The following is a 22,607-nucleotide window of genomic DNA, read 5'->3' on the forward strand; positions in this document are numbered from 1 at the left end:
AAAGACTGCCTGCTCAGGAGGGTTGCTTAGGAGACAAGAGGAAAATGTCAAGCAGGTTCCCTTTTTTTCTCTGTTGTGTTGACACTTACATTTGAGGTGTGCTCATATGAAAGATAGCTTTCTCCAACGCTCAAATAAGTGAGGCAGTTTCATCACTCACAAAACAAACTGATGACTCATAAGTAAAAATGTTTTCTTATTATTAAATCAATAATAAACTTTACATTAAAGTATGTTGAAAATATGTAGGTGGTTGTTTCTGTTTAATTTCTTAAAGGAGCAATGTGGAGATTGTAGCAGCATCTTGCGGTGAGGTTGTGAATTGCAACCAAAGGCTCACTCCATCCCTCCCTTTCGAAGCCTTATGGTGGCTATCACAGGACAAACATGTCATCACATTTTACATGTCATCACATTTTCAATTATTTAGCAAAGGAGATAATGTATTAACGAAACGCTTTCTGTAGATTAGTTTGATGTTCATGAACAACACGGGAAATGGCATGTGTATGTGGTCTATGTAGTTAGAAATAGCGACCGGCACGTCCCGACACGACACGTCAAAAGATATTAGAAACACATTATAATTTTACTTTTTGTCCATACCAGATGCAGCACGGCACGATGTTATAAACCCATCAAGAACAAGCTGGTTGTCATATCGGTCTAGACACGGTGTAAGGTAATAAAAACAGCAAATAAATTTCTTTGGAGAAATGTGTCAAATCGATTTAGAAAAACTCTGTTTCCACTTTCTGTTGTTTGTATTTTGATCAATCATATGTGCAGTGGTAAAAAACTGAATTAGGTAGTTCTACTGCATTGTTTACGTTTTACAAAGTAGTCTTTATTATAAAAAAACATTATAGTTTACATTAATTATTTCCTAAATGAACAGCTTTATAGCTTACATTTTTTATTTCCTATTTTCATATGAGCCATCTCATGGTCTCAAAATAACAGTGAAACCAACAGACTACTCTATTTCTCTCACACAAATAATAAGGTTAACTGTATGCAGGGCCAGCCTAAACAGCAGTGTTTAGTATGCATACTCACTGCTCTTCACAGCCTGTCATTAGAGAGGTGAGCTCTGGCATATACTCAGCCACATTTGACTGTTCCAACATATTAATCATTACAACCTTTAGGGAATTCCCACCCTGATTGAACATAAACACCAGCAAAATTAATTCTTCATGAAGTCTTGGCAAAGGTCAATAGTGTTACTATACACTCACCTAAACGATTATTTGGAACACCATACTAATACTGTGTTTGACCCTCATTCGGCTTCAGAACTGCCTTAATTCTACGTGGCATTGATTCAACAAGGTGCTGAAAGCATTCTTTAGAAATGTTGGCCCATATTGATAGGATAGCATCTTGCAGTTGATGGAGATTTGTGGGATGCACGAAGCTCCCGTTCCACCACATCCCAAAGATGCTCTATTGAGTTGAGATCTGGTGACTGTGGGGGCCATTTTAGTACAGTGAACTCATTGTCATGATCAAGAAAACAATTTGAAATGATTTGAGCTTTGTGACGTGGTGCATTATCCTGCTGGAAGTAGCCATCAGAGGATGGGTACATGGTGGTCATAAAGGGATGGACATGGTCAGAAACAATGCTCAGGTAGGCCGTGGCATTTAAACGATGCCCAATTGGCAACAGACTCATTGGCACTAAGTGTGCCATGAAAACATTCCCCACACCATTACTCCAACACCATAATTGCATTAATGAGAAATTGAACAGGTGTTCCTAATAATCTTTTAGGTGAGTGTATGTCCATAGTGGACACATTTTAATCTGAGGGTTGGAACTCTTGTACCTGTCTCAGAAAAGCTTCACAAGGCTATAAACAACAACTTTTAATGAACTCTTAAAGAAGTTTTTTTAGTACACGTTTGTAAAGGTAGTGTGTATTTTTTTAACCAAAAAAACAGAAAATAGATCTCATCGCATTTGATATTCATCACATAAACAGGTAGATATCTAACATTTTTTTATATTTCTTCACCTAACAGATATTTTAATATTAAAATAGAATAAAACGCCAAAAAACTGGAAACAGCTAGTTACCTAAAAATCTAAATGGTCTTTTTCCGACAATTGGGTGTAATGAGGCCTTTTTCTGTTTTGTCGTGTGCCGTTCAATGTATACTCTATGGACCTTTACCACACACAAATTGAACACCAGAAGTGCCTATTAAAGCAGTGAATCGATTTTTCTGGTTAACGTTACATTTATTACAACAGGTTCCAATCGCCTATTTGACTAAATGCCTCTTTTAATGAGGTCCTCATTTTTAGAGACATATTCTGATGATAACTGTGAACAGATTTTAATCTGTTTTAAAAAGTTTTAATCAGCAAAGCCAATCTGTGAAAGCAGTGGCTGGTAAACATACTTGATTATTTCACCACACTGTGTCATTGTAACGTGTGGCAGGCGAGGCAGTGGATCCACAAGCAGCATAAGGTTTAATTAAACAAAAAGACAAAGTACCACATAACCAAAGAACTAAGGAAAAAGGAACAACAATAATCCAAAGTACACTGAGTTTAACCACTGGGAACACAACCAAACATTTAACGACTGACATGAGATAAAAGCAAACACTGGGGTTAAAATACATAGAAACTAACAAGATAACAAGACACACCTGGAGGAACTAATTAACACAAAAAACTACAAAGGTACAAAACATGGCACAAACAAGTAAGTAACAGAAAAGTTCACAAACACAGGGGAAACAGGGACTGGGATTGTGACAGAGCCCCCGGCCCCCAAGAGCGGTTTCCGAACTCTCACAAGTCCTGGAGGGTGGTGAAGTGCAGGCAGAACAGGGGGAGGGATGGAGGGTCAGAATGGAGGGCAAGGCCTGTGAAGGGGAACAGGACCTGGACCGTGGAGCAACGGCGGCCTGGAAGAAAAGGCTGGACACCTCTGTGGCGCAGGCAGGGCTGGACGACAAGGAGATGCAGGCAGGGCTGGAAGCCTGGATGTGCCAGGAGAAGTCAGAGCGGCCTTCTTGACTGAGGCACCTGGCACGGAAGAGTCCCGAGCGTCCATCTTGTCAGCGACCTCTGGAGCGGAAGAGCATTGCACAGCCCAGACACACAAGCGGGATCTGTGCTGGCGGACATCTTGCAAGCGACCTCTTGCTTGGCAGGCTACCAGGGCTATCCCGACTCCTCATCCAGCAGAGGTTGAGGCTTACTGCCCCCCCAAAACAATGTAGGGACGGCCATCTCTTCCATCTGGCTTACAGTAAAAGAGGGGATTCGGTCAGCCGCAAGGCAAAGTCTATATTTTGCTTCAGAGACCAGTGTGGGAAATGAGATGGCATAAACTGAGAGATTTCGTTACAAAGTCCAAAACAAAAAATGTCCTTCAATGCTGCCTCATTAAAATCAATGTAGTAATTTCCAGCCTTCCTGTGGCTCAGTGGTTTGAGCATGGCACTAGCAATGCCAAGGGCATGGGCTCGATCCCAGTGGATTGCACGTAGTCAGAAACAAAATATATAACACAATGCATCGAAGTTGGTTTGGATAAAAGCATCAGCCAAATGCGTTAATGTAAATATAGTGTCTGAGACCGATCAGACATGCAATAACTAGTTATATTTCTTAAATATGACAACAACACCCCTCAACTAACCAGCAAGCTAGTTGCCAGGAGGTCTCTTTAAACTCTCTTTCACTTTAAGGACAGACATACAATCCTAAATACATCTATATAGAACTTTACATATATTGATTTATAACCTTTCCATGTATTGATGTTCTTGTTTTTATGTCTGTCTTAAACATTAATCCAAAGCAGTTTGAATGAATGTGTGTATAACTACTAGAATTATTAGATTTGTAGTAACCATTTTAACTAAGATGATATGTAGATCATGTTTGGTGTCCATGAGGCCCATTTGTGATTTCCTTAAAGTTAATGTTTGTTGTGTCTTGGTAACTCTTTTCATATTAGTTTTATCAAACTATTTGTTTTCTTAGTGAACATCCAATCAGCTTCCACATGAAAAAAACACCATGTGGAAGACAAAGACGATTAACTTTCCACACAACTTTTCCATATAAGTATATTTGATCATAATCAATTAAATTCATCCCAATTTGGGCTGATATTTGTTTCCCTTACAAAGGGTGGTGGAGAATATATTAATTATAATTGTGATCAAAGCTCATGATAATTCTTACAAATTTGGTGAAGAATAGTGTTTAAATAATACTGTTCCTCATTCGCTATCATAGGCCTCAATTGTTTCATAGCCTTGGCGTAGACATCACAAACGTGTTGCTCGATCCAAAATTGAGGTTGGTTATTCTGTAACGTGCAGTCCAGAAACACAAGGGAGAAAATGGATCTTAATGCAGCAAACAAATGAAAACATGAAACATGAACTTGGCAAGACAAGGCAAAACAATAAACAAGACCAAAAATAAACTACACGATAAATACATACAATAACCAAAAAGGACTATGGCAAACACAGGGGTATAAATACACCAACAAATGACTAACAAAGCACACCTGGGAGACAATCAACTCGGAGCCAATGAACATAAAGTGCTTTTATGTTTAGGACTAAAACATAATACAGGAAACAGTAACTAAGGAATACAAACTAAAATCCACAACAACCAGGGGAAAAAAGACACAGATACGTGACAGCCTCTTGCACATGGACACTTACAATGAGTAAAAGTTCAAATCAATTAATTGAAAAAATTATTTACCTTTTAACCAGGTTCCTTTCTATTTTCACATGAATCTGTTGGTATAGGACATGACATATCTTTTCTCTTTATCACGTAATTCATTGAACTCTCCACATTGAACTGGAAAATTTTATAGTTTTCCAACTCGGTTGTTGTTCTTTAGTGTTTTGATCTTAAATAAAACATGAGAAAACAGACATTTCAAGAGGAAGAAATCAAGAATTTTATAGACTGTGTCAAAGCTCAGTGAATCAGATCTTCAGAGTGCATATTTTTTGGATTATTTTATTTCATTGCTGCTGTTGTGCTGCATTCTTTAAAACATTAAAACTCAAGTAATAACATCTTGTGTGCCGGGAAACATAATTGGTGGTTGTCAAGTGATGACCAGTCTTCAGATGACCACTGCTTGTCCTCTGGCACTGCAGGAGATTTAATTCAGGGGTTTCTGGGAATGAATTTGAAGAACAGAAGTGGAAAATGTTTTATCAGATTCTCCATCACAGAACAGAAAGATTTTTCCCACAACCATGATGTTGGTTTGTAGTAGATGGTTGTCAGGGCATTGCTACAAGGTTTCTTAAGTGGTCTGAGTGGTTTATAGGACGTTGTTATGTGGTTGCTATGGTGTTCATGGTTGTTCCTTAGTGGTCCAAAAGAGACCACCACCAGTTCTTTGTGATAATCCAACACAATCTCATGGCAATTTACGAGGTGGCTAATTCGTATGAAGTTGTTCAATCTCATTTGGACAATTTTCTAAGATTTGCATTCGTGCCAGTGATATAGGGCGGGGTGAGAGGAGGGGTTTCAGTATGGCGTTTTAATTTTTTTGTATCAATTGATACTTATTAACCACCACCTAAAATGGTTACAAATTCCTTTGAGATCAGGCTTGATATTCAATTGATCAGGACCTTCATTCATTTCAGTTGATTTTCTTTGCCTGTTATACTATGATGCAAGAATAAAAATTCTGATTTGATTTGAGAATTTGATCATGAATGATTTCATGTGTCATTCATATCTGTAACACAAAATTTAATTTGAATAGCTTTACATATAACAAATCACATGAAGTTTCATACGTATTTTACAGGATGGTTAATTCAAGTGAATTCGTGCGATGGGAAAAACGTACAATTTGGAAAAAGCAACACTGAAGCCCCTCTCCTAAATCTAATGTCACTGTCGCAGGTGCTAAAGCTAATCGCATTCAAATGTACAAGTAGGATCGTACGAATTCATACAAATTAGCCACCCTGTAAACTACGTACAAATTCCTGTGAAATTGTGTTGAACAAACCCCAATAAGTATTAGTAATAACAAGCCATTGTAACATACATGGAATAAGACACGTCTGGACAACTTAAAGTTTTAATTCCGTTTCATACTCTTAACAAAGACACATTCTGCTGTAGTGTACCGAGGTACAGCCGTTCAACAGAAGAACGAAAACTTTTGTGCACATCAAGATTCTGCATTTACAAATAGAACAAACCAATGAAATATCTAAGGTATCTCACAAGACAACTGCTTATGATGTCATGAGTGAAGGCTATTTGCATATGTTAGTGTGTATTTGCTTGATCAATATCGAACAGAACATTTTTCAATTAAATTGTGAAGTTTGGGCCAGACAGACACTTTATGGAAGTAGGTAAATGCAGATGCAAATGCTTAGCCAACACACTGGAAATGTATCATCTTTGATATTGTAGTGATGATTACTACATGTAAACATGTCAATTTACATTGAAAGATTGTTCTTCTATGTCCACTATACCACTCCTTGAGATAAACTTGGCATCAGGCTTGCGTAGGCAGAAGAATTTGTACTCAAGTACTTGCGTAGAATATGTTTCTGGCTCCGTGTCTTGTCATGAGGAGGGATGCTTCATAAACAGAACATACCACACATATCTCTCACCTTATTGATTCATTGTGGAATTCACTTTTTGTTTTGTCTCGCGCTTTAAGTTCATGCAGCATATTGCAGGTCATGCTGGATTGTCAGACAGAACTTTGTTTTTTCTTTTCATAAGATCTGCTTCTTCAAGGCACAGCAAGAGAGCACGATACTAACCACAACTCATTTACATTCATATTGGCAAGAAAACCCTCCACCCACCCCTTCCCCTCCAGTCCTACAACCACTTGCAGCAGAGACCAAGAGTACAAAATTGACTAAGAAAATTAGCGTGTTACAGAAGCCAGGGCTACACTTGAAAAATCCAAAGAGATCTGCAGGCAAGTTCGAGCATGTGACAGAGGGAGGCTTGCAAACAACATGCAGTATGAGAGTCAGGGATGGAATAAAATTGTTACAGCAGGATTATCTGCCTTTATGAGCCACTTTCAGTTTGTTACCCAAAGCACTTTTGAACGATGGTGATGATTAAAGGAATGTTTTGGATTCAATATAAATTGATAAATAAATGAGATCTTTTGCAAAATCAGATAACTCGGTTTTCAATAATCAAGTTTTTTATTAAGCAATCCAAGATATATCAATCAAACTGCAGTTGGGTTGTTTTGATTAAGTAATACTAACAAAAAAAACCTTTTTTCAAATTTTGATCTGTTTTTGCAAATAAATTCAAATATGTATAGATAAATTATCATTTCAGCTTATCCCTTAGTTTGTTATGATTTTTAGTTGTTTTAGAAAACCACAGCAAAACTTGAACGTAATGTGTCGGCAAAATTGTATGTTCAGTACATTCTGACCCTATAGACGATTGCAGTGGCAAAAACATAAACAAATGGTAGACCTTCGCAAAGAAACAATAACTCTTGAGTAGTTTTAATTTCATTTCATAAAGTTAATATACAATTAAATATTAATATAAATTAAATATGTGATAGTTTAAAATTATAACCAAACACAGACCAGAAGTTAACTTGGTGCTATATGTGTCTTACCGTCTAAATGTGCCAAGTTGTATTCAAACTTTCATGTATGTTAATCAATGTAAAAATTCACATTAATAGTCCCCTCTTGTTTTCAAATAAAGGCTCAGTTGAAATTACTCAGATAACCTTTGATTTAAATTTTTAAACCGAAACATTCCTTTAATACATTGGATATTTGAGCACAAGATAAGCAATTTGTTGTTTCTGCACTTATTCAGCATCTTATGTCTGTCAAATTAAACAAAAATCTTCACTTTAGAGTGTGTTTTTACGTTTCCAAGAATATTCAATGTGGAATTTTATGTGGAATTTTTCAATGTGGAAAAGATAAATGTTCTCAACCTAATTTGCAACTGTAGTGCCAAATGAAAGCAGCAAGTACAGCCAAATGAAGAATAACCTGGAGCGTGATTGATGCACAATACGGAAGTGGCAAAACTGGTTGAGGATGTTAATAACCATAACAGTTATCTATCAATAGTAAAGAAATAAAAACAGCGCATAATGTTGCACAATTACATAGCACTGCTAAAATACAAATATTGATATATAGGTAGACAATAATAAGCACAAACTTGAACAGCGAAAAGTAGCAATAAGCAAATCAAATTTGGATATCTGGACCAGGGCTTCATTTTGGAGCTCATAAAAAAGTACATCTTTCAAAATATGCTATTCTAAGCTTCAGTCGACCATACTGCCAAACACCCATTAAACTGATTACCGTGAAAAGGAAAGTACAAGAGAAAATTGAACAAGTAGAAAGCGTAGTCCAAACAAAGAAAGTGGAATGGTCTCTTTTTTAAACAGACCTTTGCTTTTATCCACTTCAGATGGAGGCTGCGGTACTGTTTGAATTCTCTGAAAGTCCCACATTAAATCTAAAAGCTCATCAAAGTCTTACTAAAATCACCATGTCGGTAAATTTCCCGTCCGCCTTTGAAGCAGTTTGCTTAGCTGACCATAATTAGTCTCGTGCGTGGAGGTTGTCGAGGAACAAAAATTGCAGCATAGTGCCTCTTTATCAGCCACCAGCTAAGATGAGGCATGGGGCTCGAGCTTCTGGGCTTGGCGAAGTTGGTCACTGGAAAGCCACAAGGCTGTCCATGAGAGGGCTGGGGCATATGGGATTTGGGTCATCCTTGAGTTCAGTCTCCAAAGTTTCCTCCAGATCTTTCTCCTCCCCCCCTTCGGCATCGCGCACTGAACTCTGACTTTTCACCATGGTGCCGTAGCTCTGGTGGGCAGGGGAGGGCATGGGAGTCAGACCCAGCTCTGGCTCCAACAGGACGGTGGCTATAAAAAGCTGTGGGAAAGATGTGGAGGTGAGTAGGTGGAAAGCAAGAGTGTCATTATCTCATAAGCAGCTTGTTTTGTTTATGTAACATGCTACACGTGAAGTGCCTTTAACAGGGTGTGTGGAAGCCATTGAGGGTATGACAGGAGAGAGATGAATTAATTTTATAAGAGGGACTTGAAATGAGTGTGCGATGAATGAAATGAGAGAGACACGGTACATTAGCTGTGGTTGTGCTGGAAACGGTGCTTCTCTCCGCACTGCCGAAGCCTCCTTCTGTTGGCTGATCAGACATCTGAAACCGAACAGGAGCGCAAACAGGTTTTACTGCTTGAAAATGGTAATTAACCATCGCTCAAACATGACTGTCAGAATATCCTCAAATCCAACAAACAGTCATATCAAATGATCTCAAATGTATTTCTTTATCACAATAAAGTCTGGAAGCATAATTTGTAAAAAATTATAATGACTTTTTTAGGATCATTAAGATTTTTTGCATTGCAACATAAATTTATTAAAATCTCACAGGTTTTACTGAATGCTGAATGTTTTTGTTAAATGTTTTTGTTAATCTGTAACACGTGTTTAATTGCCCGTACAATATATATTTAAACTAAATCTTTGTAGACTTTATAAATAGGAGAAAATGTCACAATGGAAAATAATCTTAAAGATCTTAAAAATAGACTTACATATTGAATTACATTTTACTATTGTCTACTTATTACATCGTTCTGGTTATTGTGGTATGGAGTACAGATAATTACAGAGTCCTTAGAGAGATGAGTTTTTAATGAGATTTATGAATTAATACAACAATTTGACCAGCAACTTAGCTTTCACTTGAAACCAACACAAAAAAAATGTCAACATGAAGATTTCCGCAGCTGACCTGATAGTTTGTTGATCTGTCAGGTCGTAGTTTTTTCAGACACAGGCCAAAACAGGAGAAGGCAATACAGGATATTAGAGTTATGAAAGTAAAAAGAGTGACGGGCTGCAGTGGACCTGCACAAGAGATAAACAATGAGATTATGTAAATGCTTATAGTTTGACATATTTAGAGTCTTGATCTGGTCTCGGCCTTTAGACATCAACATGTTCCTTCTATGGGTCTGATTGCTCTTTGATTTAGTTTGAATCTCAGTCTGAAAACTTAGCACACTCCATTACACAAGACTTTAGGTCGGGAATAGATGCATTGTAATGTCACTTGTAACTCACACTTGTTACCAACAAGGTACTCTAGGATTGTTTACCCATGCACCAGCAAAATATTTCTCACCAGCTTGTTTATATTTATCTTAGGATTCGATGATTTTGAATTTATTGCATCTTTTAAGAAAATTCAAGACATTAGAAACATCTGACCAGGTTACTCTTTAGGAACCTCTACTTTTCTTCTGGTAAAAACCGTTATATAAACATTTTGGTGCTGCATGTATAATAAATGTTGCAAAAGTCAAAATAAAAAATGTATAAAGCATATCGTCCTGTCCTTCCAAAACCTTGAATGTCCAAATTTGCTGTTTTTCAGAAAATGGAAAGAAACGCTACTTTTTAAATGACTAAAACTTTGTTTTCATAATTAAGAAGCACTTTTTAATCATTTTTATTTGTTAGATATTCGCAAAACCCAGTGACAAACATAAAGGGTGACTAATATTAATTATTTATGGCAAAAATAACGCAATATGGAGATACAAGGTTTCAGAAGGACAAAGTCCTGTCTTTGCATTCAGTAATAAAAATTAATGAGTAAGATATAAGCTTACTGATTACTATTTGCGAACTGTATACTTTAGAAAGTAAAAAGCAGAGTCTGATATTTTTTACAGATTTCTAGTTACTTTAATATAAGTTTATTCATTAATGAAGCCATACTATAATTAGTATTATTGGTGTTATAAGTATTATTTAAGCTTTAAATATGCAGACTATGATTGTATCGTTTTTGCCTTAAGTAACATTACTGTGAAAAAAGCTGAAATTAAACTAAAATTACATCTGAATCTTTACATACATTCAGACACAACATATCTGCTTTATCTGCAAATTCCCCAAACCCAAAGACATCCCAGTCAAGTTCAGAGTGAGTGGTAACCTACCCAGTCTGAGCACAGAGAAGAAGAGTAGCCAGAACATGCAAAGAATAGGCGCTACCACCACTTGACTGATAGCCGCCGAGTGGATCCTCTGGCTGAGCCTTGTGGGTATATATGCATAGTAGATATTATACCGATCTACCATATGCTTCAGAACAAGATACAGCAGACCTGAAAATGAGCACAATTAAAAAACTCAATGAGCTTTGTAAATTAGTTATTTTTCTAAGTGCTTTCAGTTGGGTCCAGTTCAGTGGCATAACGTTTTCCTATCCAAAACTACAGCAATGGTATAATATTTATATTTAACTTTAGCGTTGCCAAATTACGACGGCGTTGTAGTGCCATGTTAAAAAAAAAAAGATCCAAGATTTCGAGAATAAAGTCGGAATGTTACGAGAATAAAGTCGAAATGTTACGAGAATAAAGTCGAAATGTTACGAGAATAAAGTCGAAATGTTTCGAGAATAAAGTCGAAACGTAACAAGAATAAACTTGTCGTAATACGTATTTTGTTTACGTGAAAGTTGTAGTTTAAGAGTTTAAGTTATGTTTAAGCACGTCATCTGAACCAGTGAGTTAGTTCTTAGTTCATGTCTGATTTTTTCTTCTGAATAAATTCAGTTTCCTATATGATCGCTTCAGTGTCCTTTTACTAATTATAACTCCCTGATGATGCGCCAAAAGACAAAGAATTTGCTTAATGCTAAATCATAATCTAAAGTAGGATTTAACCAAATTCTCCACATCCATTGTTTCTAGCAATTCTGTTATTTTTCTCAAAATATTACGAGTTTATTCTCGTAACATTTCGACTTTAATCTCGTAACATTTCGACTTTATTCTCGTAACATTTCAACTTTATTCTCGTAAAATTTCAACTTTATTCTCGTAAAATTTCGACTTTATTCTCTTTTTTTTTTTTTTACATGGCACCAAAACGCCGTCGTACCAAATAAACTCAAAACTAATGTTAGTGAAAATCATGATATGGATGACAGCGTATAGTAAATAAACCGTCATGGCGTATATTGGAGACAGAACAGGCGTGGAGTGGGCGTCTGGATCTCGGCTAGACGGGCCGGAGCGTCTGGAAGACTACAGCGGGTTCGCACCTAGCGACCATGTCACGGCGCGATACTGAGATGCTGTTGGAGATACGGTTCAGACGCCCACGCACTGACTAAGGACGAGGTTCAAGAACATGCAAGGAGCGCTGTGGGAAAATGGATCTGAGGAAATGGAAAACAAGTCAAATGGTGCAGTGAAGATGACAGAAAAATGGATTTGAGTGCAAATGAGGAAAAGTAGAAATTAGGGGTGAAACAAGAGTTTGTTTTGAAGTATAGAAAAACTAACGTAACAGACTCACCAAAAGGGACAATAATGGGGCAGGTGATGCTGTAGGTCATACTGACTGAAAATATGCACATGGTCCAAGCATACTCAAGACCAAACTGAAACTCATAAGCTTGACTCTGAGGGTGAGAGTGAAGAAACAGGTTACTTAAATGGTTACTGAATGGTTCATTTAGACGAAATTGTTAGGCTGTGTTCGCATTTGACTTCTTTTTTGTCTAGAAAAAATTGACAATAACACTTTTTTTGTTTAAAAAAAACTTGAAGCTTTGTGGATACAAATAGCAACTGGCAATGACTTCGGAGGCAGCGTTTGAGCATGAAGGCAGCTCCAAGAAACAGATTCAGACAAGCTTCATAGGCGGCGTAAAGGAAGTCTACTTTAACTATAGACAGAGAGCGTCTTTGCAATAACCAATCACATATTTAAAAACTACAATACTCATTTCTAGCTAGAAAATCCAATCAAAAGTTATTGACATTGAAAATTAAACTAATTAAAAGAGCTCAGGACTTTTTGGAAAACACAGCTTGCTCCATAGGATTATAATATAAAACTGATGCTAGCTGCTTAAAAAAAGAAGTCAAATCTGAACTAAGTCAGTATTAGTTAAGAGCTCGCTGAATCTCATACGAATGTTACCAATGTTGTACATCATTGCAAATACTGTATAAGGTTTACATTACATTTAATGTAATGTAATTCCGCTTTTGGCAGATGCTTTTATCCAAAGCATTGGATAATGCATTGCATTATTCTATACATTTGCTTCCAAGAATGTGTAATACCTGGGATCGAACCCATGACCTTTGCATTGCTAACGCCATGCTCTAACCACTGAGCGACAAGAAAGCCACATAGTGCCTAACAAATTTATAAGACCACCACCCAATGTAAAAATAAATCCAATAAAAAGACTTACAGTACTCAAAGTATTTGTTTTATAATAATATTTAATCTAAAAATGATTTAATTAGAAATAATCCATTGAATTAGAACAATACAAAATAGACGTATTTGGTCCTTCACTTTTAGACATCCGTGTATTTATGTAAATGAAAAAGGAAGGGTACTGTACAGAATCACTTACTCTTTTAACATGAATGCGTTCAGCTTTAGATTTAGCGAAACAGAGGCGAAGAGAATACACCAGCAGTGCAGGAATACGCAGAAGCTCCATAGCCGTTCCTAACAGACTGGATGTGATCACGTAGTTCACAAAGAACGCCCCATTGTCAGGTAGAAACACACACCTGAGGGGTAAAAATAAAGCACTTAACTAATTTCCTTTGTGGTAATATCTTTAGCTGTATATTTTAGGAGGAGAATACACTTACTGAAACTTCACATCGGTTTGATCGAGGAAGTGGATGTCAAAAAGCCACCTGAAGAAGAAATTCAAGCTGGAGAGGGATATGTGCATTATATATAGTGTATATATACAGTGGCTCTAAAAAGTATTTGGACATTCTAAAATGTCTCAGATATCAACTTAAAATGCCATTTTATTAGATGCAATAAACTAAGTGATGCTAGATTAACAAACTTATTTGCATTCAGATTGTAAAGTAATTTACCTAGACAGACCCAGTGATGGCAGAATGATGACCATGAAGACAAGCAGGAAAAAGCATTTGTGCATGGTGACCTGATTCTCACTGGACCTGAAAGAGACACAGGTAGACTTACCTGGTTGTTTTCCCCTCAGAAACTACAATATATAGTAAATCTCCAGGCTGTTTAACTGTTTTCCTGGATACTATGTCAATGTAAAGTTTGCAGACTATTACAGATGGGACTGGGACTGGGAAACAATAAAAGTATGCTATAACAAAAGGATTATGGACACAAGACGCAAGCATCTTTCGTAATTGACAGCAACTGAACAAAGTTGCCCTATATTCCAACACTTTATATTTGCAGTTTTTTGAAAACATACGTATAAACCCTTATTTTGTTTGTAATATAAAACTTTTTGTTATTATACATTTTGCAATTGACCAAGTAATGTCTTTGGCGGGTTCTTAAAGGCATAGTTCACCCAAAAATGAAAATCTTTGCATCATTTACAGTATGCACCCTCATATCCTTTCGAATATTTTCGATATTTTGAGAAATTGACCTATGTTTTATATTTCACAGATCAGGATGGCTACTACTGAAGGCAAGGTATTATATTTTGATAAAAATGATGACATTTGTTTCCTTTAAATGACATGAATAAATGAATTATTTATTGAAAACTGGAATATGTTTTAATAAAGTAAATAAGGGCACTTTGAAATGTATTGCGCAATGGTTCCACTGTGTATTCAACTCATATTAAATTGGAGGAACCACATTCGCAGAATACAGAAGATTACAGAAACTATAATGTGACTGCATGTGAAAGACGAGGCCAGTGTGCATATGATTATTCCCTTGTTATGATCACTATGACAACAAGACCGGAGAGGAAAGTAGAGTGCAAAGAATGAGGGACGCCGTGTTAACGTGCATGGGTGGGTGGGAGACTGAGTTGGGGGTTGTTCTGCTGTTATGCAATATGTTTGTGTGCTGATATGAGCATGTTTATACAATACATATAAGCTGCAGTATAGAGACAACCAAAATCACAAACTTAATCCCCCTGGTGTTTGGGACAATGATACATCTTTGCTAGGATTTATTGCAACAAAGTCAAATAAACAGAGTCTTCTTTATGAGTCTTTCTGATGGTTTTCAAAAACGTTTTTTTTTACAATTGTCACATTTTAGTTTATTCATGTATGTTGTGCTGTCTATAATTTAGGCTGATTCATAGTTAAAGTGCTATAGTTCAGTAAATAGAATCTCTATTGACATGAATAGAATTTAGATGAATTATCATTTTGTAAACATTTGGATGGATTGAAACAACACTTATCAGATATATTTTTTAGCAATACATATGTGCTATCAATCGATATGTTTCCACAATATCAGCTCTAATTTTATCTAATGCATTTCATTGTAGGCTACTGATTTGTTAAACTGATATTTTTTTAATTCAGTTTTTATTTTATTAATTCATTTAATGTGTACTAAACTGAGGGCAATTGGTCTGTCTTAAAGTGATAGTTCACCCAAAACCATCTTTCTTAAAATACTATCAAAAGTCTGTCATCCTTTACTCCCCCTCATTGTCATTTCAAACCTTTCTACCTTCCGCAGAAGACAAAAGAAGATATTTGGAAGAATCATGTTAACTGGCACCAATTCAATTGCATTAGTTTTGTGTCCATAAAATAGAAGCTGTTCGGTTACCAACTTTCTTCAAAATATCGTTTTTTGTGTTCTGTGGAAAAAAGAAAGTCATACAGGTCTGAAATGACAAGAGGGTGAGTAAATGATGACAGAATTTTGATTCTTGGGTGAACTATCACTTAAAGACTATCTTGTTCACCTTACATTAAACAACTCAAAATGTTTAAAGTCAGACCGTGGAAACAGTATCATACCTGGTCCAGTGGTGCTCAAATAATGATGAATAGTACACTATGAAGGGCAGAAGAATGGAAAAGGCCCACAGGAGCAGGGTGGGGAAGAACTGGGTAATTACTGGGTTCTAGACAGTAGAAGACAGTAAAAGATCAAATTCCAAACATCCAACATCCTAAAAACAACACTAAAAAGCACTTTCAGTTTTATTTAATGTTCTAATGTGGCGTAATGCAACCGTACGGCTATAAAAGTGCTTTGATGGTCACTGACCCTAAGGCTTTCAACTGGCCGAGTGACGTTGAACTTGTCCATGGTGTTTACAATGATAGCCGGGGTTGTGAGAAAGAAGAGCAAGAGGAAGAGCGCAATGTTGAGCAGGATGCAGCGGAGCCACCAGCGCGAACCGCACACTGACAGATTTTCCCTGGACAGACACATCCAACAATCAACACGACAAGGTCTTAACTACAGTTCAAGCGCATCACGTTCTCTCCAAGAATAAGCAGGATGCTTATTGGAAAAAAGGGTTTGAAATGGACATTAAAGGCGTATAAAATGCAAACAAATGCCTTTTCGAAAGTAACGGTTTCCACTGTATAATTTTCCCAAACCGTTTACTCTATAAATGTAGGAACACTGAGTGCTACAAAACATCAAGCTCACAGGCTACGCTAAACTGGAAAACATTCACACTTCAATACTTTTATTTAATAAGAAGCAAACATGCTACAACATTACAGCTTATGCCCATAAAAAGCATTCAGACAACATACACACAAACGCGCGCACACACACACACACTTGTCCAGTCAAGCAGAAAGACAGGCTGACACTGTCCCCCCCCACACAAACACCCACACACACTAACACTCACTCAATATATGATTCTCAACACATATTATGTAAGAGATATAATGGCTTGCACTGTGGCTGTCTAGGCAGACACTCAGATTGAGACTTAATTAATCCAATTTCATCTCTCCAATCCAAGTGTAATAGACTGGAACAAACCGTGTCATGAAAAATGTGTGTGACTTTTACAGATAAATGTCAGCATAACTGTATACAGAAACGAAAAGATCTGGGTTTTTTGTTCGCTCTTTTTACAAGAGTAATACAACTGTACAGACTGCTTATCTATCAGGAAATTGTTCACAGCGAGGTGCCACAATTATGTTGAAACATTTAAATGAGCTCTAAAAAATATTCTTGCCAGCATTCTCTCTCTCTCTCTCTATATATAAACTTCATGTTTGTCTGTTTACAAACTGTTTAGGGTCAGTAATGTACCATTCAAGGTTACCGTTTCTTTTGAATTGGTATAAAAATGAATAAAGGCGAGAAATACAAAATTAATAATAAACAAAAGTTTTGAGCTGCGTTTCTCAAAAGCATGGCAACCTTAAATTGATCTTCGAACCATTGTCTTCAATGGAGCTACGATCACAAAGACTTACGATTCCTCTTGGGAAATGCAGCCTTGATCTTTACACTGAAATCAGTTAAACAGACATTTAAAGAAAATGTTTTTAAAATTACAGCTGCAATATACAATACTATGGCATATTTATTAATACAAGCATAACTTAAGCGGTGCACTATTATTACAAATTTATAGCTTACCAAATGATGTCACTTGGGGCAGGAGCATAAGAAACACCCCATTGATGGGAACGCACCACTGTTGTGATGCTGGACTGCTGGGCTCTGTGGCGGCAATGAGCTCTGCTATAGTCTTTCACAATCCTACAGAAGTTAAAAAGAGTTTTTCAAGTCATCCGGAAATGTCATGAGCTACACTATAAAGTAGAGGGCTATAGTACTGATGCTGATTAATCAATGCAGTATTTTAGCTCATCTAAAATATACAATACAGGCCCCATTGACAAGGTTTATCTTAAGCCAGGACTATGCCTTAAATTAGGATATTTAAATCGCTTTTATTATAATGCCGTAAATAAAAACATTACTGGAGTGCATCTAGAGAAAAACTTGCAATAACACCATGTTTCTTAATACCCTATATTCTCTTTAATTTTTCCACTAGTATTATTTTTATTAAGGCCCTGTTTCACAGACAAGGATTAAGGCTACTCCCAGACTAAGATGAATGTGTGACCTGTCTTAACTCAATATAATTTGCCCAGAAATTTGTAATGTAATGTATTCTTCTAAGGCATTTTAATAAAAGCGTCATAAATGTCTTGATTCAACTAAGGCATACTCCTGGTTTAAGATTTTTTTTATGATGTATGTAAAGCTGCTTTGCAACATAGTGAGAAGCGCTGTATAAATAAAATTGAATTGAAAGACAAAACAATGGCAATTTCATGTTTAAAGATATGTCAGGGCCTTTTATTTTCAGTTAAGACACCTGATCATCCTGTAGCTTTATACGGTGTATTAATCCGCATCACAGAGGCCAAATATTATAGTTGATTTATATTTCAGAGATTTAAATATGATTCAAATATCAGATTTACATATTAGAATTTTGTTGGAGGGGCTTTACTTCACATTTCTTTTGTGCTACACTGTGTGTGTTTTTTTTAAAGGAAAAGGGGGTCTAAAAATAGGCAACGTTGCTTAAAAAAACCTGCTTTTATACATGGTCTATTGGGAAATGTATTTTTGTATTTGGTTGTATTTTATATTTATTTTAACACAATTTATTTGAAAAAAATCAAATAGCTGAAATATAAATCAATTTGTATGTATTCACCTTTCAAAATAGCTAAACAAACAATCTCCAAATAACAAGTGACATACAGTTTCTGGGGCTGTACTGGGAGATTAACAGCCATGAATGGAGATAATAAATGTTGATATATGATCAAATTCAAATTGGCTACCTAATAACTTTACTTATAATGTAATGTTAATTTTTCATTATAATTTGCATATGTCATATATAACATAAAGTATTGATATCTCTCTTTTGTTAATGAATATTTAGTTTACAGAAAGTCTCACTGTGCTGAAAATTATGTTTTTTATATAAATGTGATGTTTTTAATAACATCCAACACAACCAACGATGTGCAAGTGTATCATGTTATATCATTGCTAAGAATTTACTTTATAAAATGGAAGTTTAAAATTTGGCTAATTTGCATATTCATGAATCCGTGAGTACTAAATGAGGTAAAGGTGTAGAGTTTAATTTTAGTCATTTTAAGGCATGAAAAAGGTATTTCTACAGGGAAAAAAAATTATAGGATGAAAAATTAGATTTAAGTCGTAAAAATTATCAAATGCAGGTGTTTTTTTGTGTTTATTTAGTGATTATACGGTAGTATTTTTTAAGCAATGTAATTGGATGTCTACCTTCTTGATGTACATTGTGTTTTTAAAACAAAAACTTTAAATGTCAGCTCAGTGGTTAGAATATTTGCTTTATGTTAAGTCAAATGAAATCCCTTAACACTCATGGTATTCATTAGTAAAGTATATTTAAAAGGTGCATAACCAGTCATATAAGACATCATGTGCACCTAACACTCACACTGCGGTCATTCTCTCGTCTCTGAAGGTCACAAAGGCAATGCCGAGCCTCTTCATAGAGATACGATTCTTCTCCGCATTAAACTCATCTGTCAGTTTCTCCTCCAACTCGCTGTAGTACTGCTCGGCATCCACCTGAGGAAAAGACAAGAAGAGTTCAGATCTGCTCTCATTTGTAAGCGACACCGATACCCGCAGTTTAGCATGACTGACAGCTGGTGTGTGGTGGTCTCCAGTGGCCAACATGAGAAGCTGCAGTACCAGCCACACCATGCTGGGTTGCCAAACAAGAATAACAGAATTGTGACTTTTATATTGAAAACTGACCATACCATGTTTTGGTGTCTCTAGGTTATTGTCTTAACCAAAAAAAAGGAAATGTTACTGTATGGATTTGGTTTAAAGTTAAAATGTTTAAAATACAATTCATTTGAACTATTTAAATAGTTGATTAACCTGTTTATCTTATTCTATTTGCCTGTAATATAATTCATACACTGTATGTAGAGGCTAAATTAATATGGCTTTAAGAATGTATATTTAACTTTAGTATGACATTAAAATACATTTATAGTTTAACATTAGCAATTGAGTTACATTTCAGTCAGCCACAATCATGTTATCAATGTATTTAAGCGTATCAGCCTGTCAAGCAGTGACCTCATTGTTGTTTATAATGTGGTCAACCTTTACCCACCACCAATGATTTACTGAAATCTTAAATGGCATATGTGGTATAAAGAAACGCAGAGTGTCCTCTATTTTCCTATAAAGAAAATGAGAGAGTCCCTTCTTTTCCTCTGTAGTTAGCTACCCTAATTCCGTGTAAACAATCTGTAAATATACAAATGCTTCTACTCATTCTGTCAAGTATAATGACTATGTGAGAGCTGTGCACCTGCTCAAAGCCACAAACATCGCAGCAGAAGATCTGTGCACATGGGTGCGTCTTTATCATGATTCTTCCCTCCTTCTGAGCCTTGGTTGTAAAATACAGCCGACCCTTCATTGCTTTTCGTCTGTAAAGGATGGAAAATATGAACGTCTGGTGGGAAATAGGCAACAGCAGATCAAATGATAAATCTTTCTCTGCTTTCTGAATTTACAAACTGCCACACATTGGCCGCAGTACTGGTTTAATATGAAATATTAATGAGAATCAGCTGAGTGACACTGGAGAATATGATTTGTGATTGTGTGAATGACCTTTCTGAGTCCAGCTTCATCAGCTTTTGTACGTCGAAGCAGAAACGGATGTCTGTGACGGTGCAGCTTGGGTAGGCCTCACTATTAGAAAACAAAAGATACAGTATTATAGTGGGGGACTGAGGCTATTAGTTGTCATAGATTTCGTCGCCTTGGAATTATGTGACATTTTTGTCAAAATTGAGTTATTCACATTCTTATTCTATGACTACTCATTTAAATCATGTGATGTCTTTCTTTGATGTGTACATTTTGGGACTTTTTCTTTTAAAACACATTAAAGGTTTCATCTATAAACTCAAAAGCACTGCAAAAACTCTTAAAACTGCTCAGAACAACCCTATAATTCCAATTCTGAGTGTAGTTTTATTAGAGGGGCATGTTGTCACGCTATTACTGTTACTTATCAGACTAAATCATTTATGATATTTTTGATAAATGAAAATAATCAATAAAATGTAATTTATCAAAATAAAGATATGGTCAAAAATATTTTAAAAAATGTATGTCTTGTACCAATCCGACATAATGACTCCAAGGACCCCACTGTATTCAACAATAGTCAAAGAACCCCCCTCCCACTTACAAAAACTCAAATTTCTTCCCCAATAAATATCTCAGAGCTTGATATTAACTGTAAAGTATTAAAGTGTCTATTTAGTATAAAAATGGACAAATAATAAGAAATATGTATTTCAATGCTCAATTCGTCTCATTTTTAATTATTAGTCATCCTGATGCCTCCTATGAAGTCAGCTGGGGCTGTCTTATGGACCACTTTCATTAGCTGACCTTTACCTTGTTCACTTATTTAGCCAATATCTTTTCGAAAATGTATAGTTAATTCACAAAAATAACTGAAATTGAACTAGATGTTAAAAACCGACAAACTTCTAGAGAAAACAAGCAATTGTATAATTTTATCGACAGTTTAAAAACTATATAGTTAGTAAGACTTCCCAACCTGTAAGTCCCTTTGGATAAAAGTGTCTGCTTAATGACTGAATGTAAATTTAAAAGTAAGACTGTAACTTAATATTCAATATGATGAAATATGGAGATCAAGCAATAGTTTTCATGCTAGGGTCAACTTTACTCACTGCAGGTGTTTGGTGATCAAGCCGGGATCAGAGATTTCTCTAGGAATGGATGTGATCATTAAAGTTCGAGCTACCTGCAATAAAAAAGCATTTGGCTTTAAGTCACCACACCACAAAAGCTGCATGAAATGAGGTATCACTTATGCACATAGCACAAATAGTGTGAAACAAGTAACGTGTCCTTAGTTGTATACCTATCAAAAGCATCCTGTACCATTACTCTCTAAAAAATTCTGGGTTATTTTAAAGGGGTCATATGACATGGCTTAAATGAATATTATCGTTTGTTTTAGATTTAATGCAATGCGTATATGATTTCAGGTTCAAATACGCTGTATTTTCCACACACCATGCATGTTTGTATCTCCTCTTTGCCCCGCCTCTCTGAAACGGCCAGATTTTTTACAAAGCTTATTGTTCTGAAAAGCGAGGTGTGCTATGATTGGCCAGTTAACCAGTGCGTAGAGATTGGTTGAATACTGCAAGCGTGTGATCGAAATGTGACGCCTCTTACCATATATGAAACATCAGGTTCCAAAGCAATCGTACTGACAGCTACGACCACCTTACTTGCGTATACATTTGTGCGGTCTTAGTCAAATCATGCCACAAACTGACGTAGGTTTGTGTAGGTGTGGCTACACGCGTTTCAGGCAGGTCTCTGTGAGCATTTGCTTTTAGATAAAATGCATCTTTTGCTCTGATACTTTAATTTATGCAATTTTTCATCGTCTAATACATGCATGGGCAACTTATAACACACCAAAGACCAGAAAAACACGTGTTCGCCCCATTTGACCCCTTTAAACCCAGCGTTGGGCGATGTTGTGTGAATATTAACTTAAATGGTTGGTTGTTTAACCCATTGCTCGGTCAAATATATAAACCATTTGATGGATTAATTTAACT

At 36.1% G+C, this 22,607-nt stretch overlaps 1 protein-coding gene across 1 annotated transcript in view; it reads right to left on the reverse strand.

Moving 5' to 3' along the window:
• Nucleotides 1-6,116: 6,116 nt before the first annotated feature.
• tmem63c (transmembrane protein 63C) overlaps nt 6,117-22,607 on the reverse strand; it is a 38,485-nt gene continuing 21,994 nt past the window's right edge. Inside the window, exons 9-23 of the mRNA XM_056768152.1 lie at nt 21,699-21,772; nt 20,599-20,679; nt 20,291-20,411; nt 19,394-19,527; nt 17,512-17,634; nt 16,159-16,312; nt 15,906-16,012; nt 14,004-14,090; nt 13,764-13,829; nt 13,517-13,679; nt 12,439-12,544; nt 11,070-11,237; nt 9,854-9,969; nt 9,179-9,253; nt 6,117-8,967 (exon numbers count right to left, since the gene is read on the reverse strand). Of these exons, the coding sequence (XP_056624130.1) occupies nt 8,743-8,967; nt 9,179-9,253; nt 9,854-9,969; nt 11,070-11,237; nt 12,439-12,544; nt 13,517-13,679; nt 13,764-13,829; nt 14,004-14,090; nt 15,906-16,012; nt 16,159-16,312; nt 17,512-17,634; nt 19,394-19,527; nt 20,291-20,411; nt 20,599-20,679; nt 21,699-21,772 (1,800 nt within the window). The 3' untranslated portion in view covers nt 6,117-8,742. The remainder of the gene's footprint in view (nt 8,968-9,178; nt 9,254-9,853; nt 9,970-11,069; nt 11,238-12,438; nt 12,545-13,516; nt 13,680-13,763; nt 13,830-14,003; nt 14,091-15,905; nt 16,013-16,158; nt 16,313-17,511; nt 17,635-19,393; nt 19,528-20,290; nt 20,412-20,598; nt 20,680-21,698; nt 21,773-22,607) is intronic.

The sequence above is a fragment of the Triplophysa dalaica genome, chromosome 15, assembly GCF_015846415.1.
Source record: "Triplophysa dalaica isolate WHDGS20190420 chromosome 15, ASM1584641v1, whole genome shotgun sequence".
Classification (NCBI taxonomy): Eukaryota; Metazoa; Chordata; class Actinopteri; order Cypriniformes; family Nemacheilidae; genus Triplophysa; species Triplophysa dalaica.